General features: G+C 43.9%; 1 protein-coding gene across 2 annotated transcripts in view; it reads right to left on the bottom strand.

Moving 5' to 3' along the window:
* Window positions 1-9,015, bottom strand: part of SPRED2 (sprouty related EVH1 domain containing 2) — an 85,884-nt gene extending 76,869 nt beyond the window's left edge. For both annotated transcript variants that reach the window (XM_050952186.1, XM_050952185.1), the window contains exon 1: window positions 8,875-9,015. In XM_050952186.1, coding sequence (XP_050808143.1) covers window positions 8,875-8,921 — 47 coding nt within the window. In that variant the 5' untranslated portion in view covers window positions 8,922-9,015. The remainder of the gene's footprint in view (window positions 1-8,874) is intronic.
* Window positions 9,016-9,598: the final 583 nt, after the last annotated feature.

Consider the following 9,598-nt stretch of genomic DNA (forward strand, 5'->3'; position numbering starts at 1 on the left):
GGGATCTTTGGCATATATTCCCCTTAAAGTTACACTTGGAGAGAGGATGTGTTTTTTGGTTTTGTCCAACAAGGAAGTTATATGAACACAGATGAAACAGGCCAACGACTAACATGGATTCTAATTTGGCAGTTTGAGAGAAGGTTAAATCTCAAGCAATAGGTGGTACCCTGGTTAAAAAATGACATGTATTTACAACCCTGAAAGTAAGTTTATAATATTATTCTGTGACGTAATTTACTTTTAAGGTACGCATCCAGTTCTACTGCATTGAATATCTGGCATTCAAAAAGGTATTTGACTGGTATATGTAATAGGCTCATTAAGAGATACTCTTTTCCTCTATAGCTAGTCAAAAGAGCAAGCAGAGTAATTTTGGGCAACATCCCTTTAAAAAAAGGGGGAAGGGGAAGAGGATTTTGGAAACAGAAGATTCTGAGGCAAGAAAACTGAAATGCAGTGATGGCAGGTTTTCCCTTGGGAGGAGGAGAGATAAAGCAGCAAGTGATGGAACAGAAACAGGAGAGAAAAGGACAAGTGTGAGAGACAAACAGTGTAAGGGAAGGGGGCTAAAAAAGGGAGCTAAAAAAACTATTCTTCAGAACAAAAAATGAAACAGGAAGAATGTGAGCAGAAAAGGAGACTGAAAATTCCACCTAAAGAGAAAGGTGAGCAGTTTATCATCTCTCTGCAGAGAGTGTATGACATGTTCAAACTGCTGCCTGACGCACATTTTGTTTAACTTCACTGGGAGAAAATTTTCTCCCAATAAACATATTCTTGTCTCTAAACTAAAAATTAAATGTAGCAAGGGTATATAGGTGCAGGGACAATACAGTCGGTACTCTGATACTTCATTTAATACCGTGCAATTCTTTCAGAGCAGTGAACAACAACACCTGGTACCGGAGTAGGTGACTTTGGGCTACCCAGGTAGTATACATGAGCTCAAATGTTCATCTAAGGAAAATTTCTAGAAATAAAAGCACAATGATGTTTTTTGGAAATACAGCACAGAATTAAGACTTCAGTAAGGTTAAGTTTCATATCCTAAAAGCATTTATGTTACATTACATAGAAACTTATGAAAAATGAACAATACTTAGTAAGTTTTAGCCAGTCATTTGTTTTGTATTATAACAGTCCCATGCTGGAAAGACAGACTATCACTGATCATCATTTATATTGTGGTAGTGCCCAAAACTCCAGTCAGGATCAGGGTCCCAATGAACTAGGCATTGTTCAAACTCTCAGGAAAAGAGAGCCCCTTCCCCAAAAAGCTTACATTCTAAAAGACATAACACACCTGAAGAATAGGGAATAAATGGACGAAGAACTTAAATTATCGAAGTGATATCTGGCACAAACCTTAGGGCTTGTCTGCATAGTGAAATACTCCAGCGTAGCTATAGCGGAAGAATTATTCTGGAATAAAGTCACTTTCATTTGAGAATACAGCATCCACACAGGGAGTTAAACCAGTATAGACACAGCAGAAAACTTATAATTATTGCACTATAGCTATGCTGGTCAATTTCCCCATGTACACAAGCCCTGTGTTTCTTTTTAAATGGGGTTGGCGGTGAGAATTAGTAAGGCCAAACAAATGCAAAGGCAAAAGGAAGGGGAAGAAGAAGGGAGAGGAAAGGAGGAAGAGTTTATGGAAAGCAGGGACAGGGCAGAAAGCAGAGGTATTAAGGGAGAAAAGCAGGAGGAGTCTGAGGCAAAACCATTGGCAAAAAAAAGTGTCCCAAAATCAAGTTGTAAGAATCATAGAATATCAGGGTTGGAAGAGACCTCAGGAGGTCATCTAGTCCAGCCCCCTGCTCAAAGCAGGACCAATGAAGCTGACATCACAGACTAAGAGTTTGGAAGATGCCCCACTACCCCAAGCTCCTACTAGGGTTGAGGAGGGCCTTCACTTCTAGCGGCTGGTTCTGCTCCTGGGAGCTCCTCCTCTTCTCTCTAGGCTTTATGACTGGGGAAAGGCTGCCATATCCCCTCTTCAGTTCCTGCTGTGCATAGTGTATATTTGTTGGTGATTAAATTTTCAGTCTATTTCAGTCTATTTGGCAAAGGAAATAAAGTGCAGGGATTCTCCTTATACTCCTATTTGCTAGATTTCAATGCTAAATATGTGACAGCAGTGCAATGAGGAAAGAAAAAACCAAGAGAATTAGCCACCCATTCACCTCAACAAAATGGATAACTGGCCTAAGTATTGCATTTCTGGCTCTCTGTGCACAAGATGCAAAATCAGGTAGGCTAATAATTCACTTATATGTTTCATTTAGTAGAATTATGAAATTATACTCTCACATCAGAGCCTACATACCATCATTTCTTGCTGTCTACACTACCATGGCAGTTTAAATACACGAACTGACTAGTCTGTTCAGCAAACAGGTTACGTATTAGAGACTCTGCCTGCACCCGTAGTTTCTGATTATGTACTTTTGTTTTATCAGTTCTGTAACTATTTGTGTGCCCACAATGTAAACTTGTAGTCGTGTAAATCTCAGTTTCTCATATGAAGGCATTATTCTGCCTTTTAACAAACATGCACAATCCACTAAGTCAGCAGGAGCTGCACATATCTTCTTGAGCAGACTTAGTCCCAAGATACAAGGATATATAGGGTACAGCCTTGCAAGGCTGCAAGTATTCTTAATTCCTTGACTTCCGTGGAAGTTGAGTGCACCCAGAATATGACAGGCTTGAGCCCGTTTTACACCATTTGCTTTGGATTTGTCCCTCTAAAGATATAAAAGGTATTCCACTGCCTGATGACTCCTCTCCCAGGTTTTACCCAACTGGAGGATCATTTCCTTCCCTCTAGCACAGTGCGAGATGATGAGTAGAGTTCATTTAATAAACTTGACAGGGTGTGTTGGGAAGCAGAGGAATTGGAAGGCTCAAGGGATTTATGGTGGCTTTCAGTTTCCTTTTTTTCCTCAATGTCACTGGTTCTAATATGGCTCAGTCTGAGAGACTAAAAGTGAGTGCTATGCAATGGTGGCTTGCTGGCCTAACAAACAAATTTATAATTTAAATCCAGCTCTCACAGAGCTACATTAAAACATCCCACTACATTGGATACTCTTGTTTGGAGTGTCAAGATTTAATAAACCTGCAGAGGAAATAAACCTTTCAGCCCTTAGTGGCAGTTTTGCCAGATCAGAAATGAGGCACATTGCAGGGCAGTCCATTGCCCCTGCCTGGGCTGCATCTGTTTTATAAGTAGCAAACAATCTCTAGTTGCAGGGCTGTCAATTTGAGAACCACACTTTCCCACGAAAAAAAACAAAAAAGCGTTTAAAAGGATAGATGGACTATGGACTTTTTTGTCTAACTGACGGCAAATTATTTGATTCCCCTTATCACTTTAGCTTCCCAATACCTGAACTTGCTGTTCTTGTCTGTAATTAAGAGTGAAGTGCTACCTCTGGTGAGAAATATGGTGCACCTCTACCAGTTCTGTTCCTTCCCTGTTGTCTTGACTTCTCTTTGTCTTGCTTTTCTCACTTGACCAGGTGCCACATACCATTCCCATAAACCATTCAGGATGTAGTATAAATACATAAACAAACAAACCTATGAGTCCCTTTAAAGCCCTGGCCTGGGATAAGGAAGTAGAAGGTGCTAGATTCAATTATCACATCTCATTAAGAACTTCCCTTGAAAAGAGTTAGCTCTCAATGTAATTGAATACATTAGCTAGTTATTTGTAGTATTTTTTAAAGTAATGTATAAACCTCAGAAATAATCATATTACATTTTTAGGCCAAAAAGTGAATGGTTAAATTTTGGCAAGCCTGCATGTCCTGTCCCAAGCGCAAGCAATGACATCATGACACACAGTATGGCCAGTGTCCTCCTGTACAGCTCATACTCATGACAAAAAAAAAAAAAAAAGAAAAAAAAGGCAATCAGTTGTTTATTACATCTAGGAGACAGCAGTCAGTAATGTGCAATAGACAACGTTACTCCGAAAATGAGACAAGTCTAATTCTAAAGGGCAACCTTAAAGCTTGAATATTTTCAGCATTCACAGTGAGCACAGTGATGATGTATGGCTCTTATTTTCAGTGGTGGGTGGGATCAGTGTATCCGACACAATAAAACCAGCTGCAAAACATGCCAATGCAAAGTTAATATTCCACTTTAAACTGTTATTTGAAACATTTCAAGAGGATTGCTAGTCATATTTGCAAAGTTTGGGATGTGTCTCTACTGCAGGGGTAGGCAACCTATGGCATGCATGCCAGCTGATTTTCAGTGGCAATCACAGTGCCCAGGTGCTGGCCACCGGTCCGGGGGGCTCTGCATTTTAATTTAATTTTAAATCAATCTTCTTAAACATTTTAAAAACTTTACGTACTTTACATACAACCACAGTTTAGTTATATATTATAGACTTATAGAAAGAGACCTTCTAAAAATGTTAAAATGTATGACTGGCACACGAAACCTTAAACAAAAGTGAATAAATAAGACTCAGCACACCACTTCTGAAAGGTTGCTGACCCCTGCTCTACTGTTTCTAGGACCAAGTTTCCGCAAGGTCAGCACCCCATAGCATAATTGCTACAGACTTTCATAAAGCAACTTTGACACTTCTAATCAGAGTCACAAACTGTTTGCTTCCCAGCTAACTTAATGCCATGAATAAGCTACAGGTGGCTGGTGGAGGATCTAAGGCCAGTTTATTTCTGAATGAGATCAGCCACACAAGGCTTTAATGTACTATATCTTCACACTTTCAGTTAATTTGCCTTAACTTTCCTGAGTGTCTCCATACAGACAAGCCCTGAAGCTAACTTAATTATCTTGACACAGAACAACAAACAATGCTACACACAAACACATCCTCATTTTCTGACCTTTTCCATTTAATTACTTCCTGTGACGACTTCTGGCACTGGGAGTATGCATCATGCTCAGTGAAAGTAGCATTAAATATAATTGATTTTTGTACATGCAAATTCTGATGGAATCTTATATTCTTCCCAGTGAAACCCGTAAACACATCACCAGCAACATGTAATAATACATTAACATCTGTATGGAACATAGAATCAACTAACCTATATTCTTCAATTGTATAGACAATTATAGTACTTGCTGATATTTAAAAGCTGGCATCAGCTTTTGCACAAAACTGACTTTAGTGGGAGTCCCTCATAAAGATCAATGGCTGGATTAAGCATAGACAATTATAATGGAATGGCCCACAGGAACATGGAATTTGATATTTTTTTAATGTCTCTTAGCTTCAACTCATTCAACATTACATCTTAATTAGGTTTAAGTTTTATTAAATATTCGCAAGCCCATTAACACCAACATGGATTAGAAGTACTGTGGTGATATGCTTGTAGGGTACTCAGTGAAACTAGAATAAGCAAATCAGAGCCAGATATCAAGGGCAAATAGAAGAGCTTATTACCACTGTTTGGAGAACTTGAGGAAATGGATCAGCGTACTGGTCCTTACTTCTTTTTACTGAAGTGAAAAACAACATACAAGTCACTACTTCAGCAACATTATCCATCAATTCAGGATAGGAGGTGAAGAATTACTTATAAAGGAAATTACAGAGAATATTGAAGCAAGTCATAATGTAAACTGCCTGAATTGTACTGCAGCAATCCGTGCTTCACTAGAAAAACATGATTACTCTTACAAATACTTGCTCAGGATGTTTAATGATGTAAGTGGTCAGGACCTCTGTTTTACATTTGACCTGAAAGACAGGACCTCCAACAGCCACTGACAATTAGCACTATACTGGGAAATTGGTTCAATAGTTACCCAGACTAAAGAGCGCTGCCCACTGAGTCACCAGCACCACTTCCTCTCGCCCATGAGATTTTCTTGTAAATCACACATTTAAGTAATGGCCAGGGACAGCTCTGAATGGTTAAACTGTGAAGATCCCAGGGCAAACTGGTGTGGCATCCTTCCCATCCCCCCGAAAAATAAAATAAAATAAGTCATGAGTTAGTTTCCTTTTTAAAAGCATGACAGAAATGCAAATATAAGCAGTGGAACAGTTAAAGGGGGAAATGATTCTAAAACAAATCAAAATGAACCACTGAAAATCAAAGCATCAGATTTCTGAACAGAATGCTCTCAATTTTCTAATACGCTGTTTTAAATCAACATCCATCCTGGCTCCAACTCCCAAATGCACTTAGAATATTCTGTCATCTAATACCATAAAAAGTAAAATATTGTTTAACTAGATAAAAGAGCATAAATAAATACATAACCACTAACCACCTTAATCCACTTTAAACCAGAAAGTTAATTTCTTCACTACAGACTAACTATGCTTAGACATGGCCTAGTAGACTGGAAAGTGTGGCAACCATTTTTTGTAATACTACTAAAAAAAAAAAAAAAACCACCCTACAGTTTGTTTGTTTTAAACCTAGCTTTATTAGTGGAGAAAATCCATATGATAAACTGGACTATTATTTGGAAGAATTGTCATAGTCTGCTAGACTTCAACATAATTTATCACAATTTCATAAAATATGCAGATATTTTACAGCTTCTCCATTGAGAAATGCCAAAAATATAATCTCTCTTAACACCTGGGTTGAAGTTAAAAGCCATTTCCTTCATCACTCTGCAACAACCTGATTTAGTGTGGGTTTGGTTTTTAGCTATAGTGATAACACAGGACACACCACTGAACCACCATTTCTATTGTAAATAGGAATAAAGCTGTATATTTTTTACAATGTTTTAAAATACCTGCAGTAGTCATTGTAAGTATGGGTCTAATGCCAAATACTGAAGAATATACCAGTTTTATAGGTTGAGACTCATTTTTCTGTCTGTCAAACCCAGAAAAAGATAGCCTGGACCAATGTTTTGGTGAGTACATCTCTTAAATAGGTTTCCGTAATATTGTGATAACATCTTTGTTAATTTATTTTTGAGACCAGTCCTCTCAATAATTATGAAAAAAATGCAAACATGGTATCCCTAGCTTTTAGCCACAAAATGATCTTGTAGAAGTATTAATCTATTTATTTGCAAATACTGTTAACACTGACAGGTTTAACTGGAGATCACTTACAAGAAAAAAGCATTACGGTATTGGAGGATTTCAGCTCTTTCTATTCTATTGCTATTGAAATAGAAAAGTCATGCTAACAGTCTGAGTTGTATATTAAATATCTTGTGCATTTTATTGATGACTACTACCATATTTCACTGGAGGAAGGTTACATACCTAAGACATGATCCTGCAAACACTAAAAAAAAATGTTCTTTTATGTTTATTTAAACATGCATATAAGTGACTACAGAATCGGAACCATTATTATAATTGCCACAATGGAACAGTTGAATAAGTTATACCACAATTACTTTTTTCTTCAAACATGTCAAATCAAGATTTCTGGACAAAATGTGAGGGCATGCGTCTGAAGAACTCATTACTAAATATGCATACAAAGACTGTAACCAGCAGAGGATAATGCACTTTTAATAGGCATTTCCCCACACCAATTACGTTTAAGTAGGGTCCAGTGTTATTTTATGGTTTGACATTTAACCTTTTATTCATGTTTACTACCATTCCTTGAATAGGATGTGCAAGGTTCATTAGTTGCAATAGGTATATAGGCAGTGGGATCTCCTAGTCAAGTGTGGATACTGCGTTCCTGCATAAATCCTCACACAAACCAAAAGGCAGGAACTGCTCTTCTGAGTGCGTTGACGATCATCCAAATTAGGGGCAACAGTAACAATATCTTCCCCACGTCTGCGAGATTACACCTTGGACATCGACCGCCCCTTGCCTGTGCTGCAAAACTGAGTCACTTCCCCTTCCCCTTCAGCGCAGCGCATGGAACAGGGGGTGGTCTGGGGCCCACAAGTGGGTTTTTTTTTTCCCCAAAAGGGAGAGTTTCCCAACCAGGCAGAGTCTCTCCCCGCCAGACCTTGCGGGCAGCAGCCGCGCACCAGGCAGCCGGAGCGAGTGAATGGGACAGGCTGAAGGTTACCGGATTTATGAATGCCAGGATCATGTGACAATAACGGGAACCGTCTTATTCACAAACAGCCGCCGCCGCCGCGCCACTGGCTGAGCTGGCCCACGGGGCAGGGAGAGGCGAGCTCTGCCCCTGCCCGGCGCTGGAGGCAGAGCCGAGTCCCAGCCGCCTTCACGCCAGAGCAGGTTCCGCGCGACTGTCCCAGCCCCCGCCCGCAGGCCAGGCACGCTCCGCCGGGCGCCCCGGACCTCCCCGCCACCCCGTTTGCAGGGGACCTTCCCCCAGGCCCACGCCGCTGCAGGGTCCCGGCGGCAGCCCCGCCGGGCTGTTCCACCAGCGGCCAGCCCGGCACGCCGCGCCGGGCCCTCGCCTGCCCGGACAGGGTATTTTTTTTTTATGAATGAAAATGTGGTATGCAAATGAGGGCGATTCAAGAAAAAAGAAATGGCGGATATGAGAGCTACAGCGCGCACACCCCGGGGGAGGGGAGGGGACTGACCAGGCTGGAGGCACTGGCGGGGGGCTTCCAAGAGCCAGGCTGGGCGAGCGGGGAGCAGTCGGGCAGAGCCCGAGGGGAGCAGGGTTAGTAGGACCGTTCATATAGCCGAGGCACAGACAACACACTGGGCCTCTCCGGCCCCCTCCCCCAGCAACAAAGGCTGCAAAGACATGCACCGTGCACCCAATGCACACAGCAGGGGCCCTGCAACCAGCAAAGGGAGCGGGCTGGGCATGGCTGCAGGGAGCAGCAGGCATGCACCGCCCCCGCTGGCCCGACCCGGGGTACCCCCCCTCCGCAGCCCTTCCACGCACAAGTGCCACAACTTTGCCCTCCCCCAGGTGTTTCTCCCCCGTCACTTACTCGTCTGGGTGGGTTTCCTCGGTCATTTTCTCCCCGTCTAGGCTCATCCCCCGCCGCGGGCAGCCGGGCTGCGCCTCCGCATCTTCCTGGGCTTCACATTGCGGGGGAGGCCGCCTGGCTGCGGGCGGGGGCCTGGCTCGGGGCGGGGGTGCTGGCCCGGTCAGCGGGCGGCGGCGGCACGAGGAGCAGCGGCGCCCGGGTGCAGCCGGCGGCCCCGCGCGAGCCCCATCCCCGCCTCAGTCACTCCATGTCCGAGGCGCGCCGCCGCCGACGGCAGGAGGAAACTGGGCGGAAGCGATGACGTGATCGGACAGCCCCGCCGCTGCCAAAGCCGCCGCCGCGCGGCAGCCTCCAGTCCCGCTGGAGCGCGGGGACGGCGGAGCCCGAGCGAGCCGAGGAGGGGAGGAGACGCGTCTGCGAAGTAGGACCTCCCCCTACCTCCTCCTCCTTCTCCGGCCGGCCGGGCCCAGCCGCGCTCGGCGTGCAGGGGGCGGCGCTGCGCCAGACCCCCGCCCGCTGCCTTTGCCCCCCCGTAACCCCGGCCTGGCCCCTCCTTCTGCGTGGGCTCCCCCCCACCCGTGTAACCCCCGCCGGGTCCCTCCTCCACTAGTGTAATGCTAAGCAGGCCCCTGCCACTGTGTGGGTTTCTCCCCCACCCGTGTAATGTGGACTGGGCCCCTCCCGCTGCGTGGGCTCCCCCCCACCCGTGTAACCCCCGCCGGGT

This window comes from Gopherus flavomarginatus, chromosome 4 (genome assembly GCF_025201925.1).
Source record: "Gopherus flavomarginatus isolate rGopFla2 chromosome 4, rGopFla2.mat.asm, whole genome shotgun sequence".
Classification (NCBI taxonomy): Eukaryota; Metazoa; Chordata; order Testudines; family Testudinidae; genus Gopherus; species Gopherus flavomarginatus.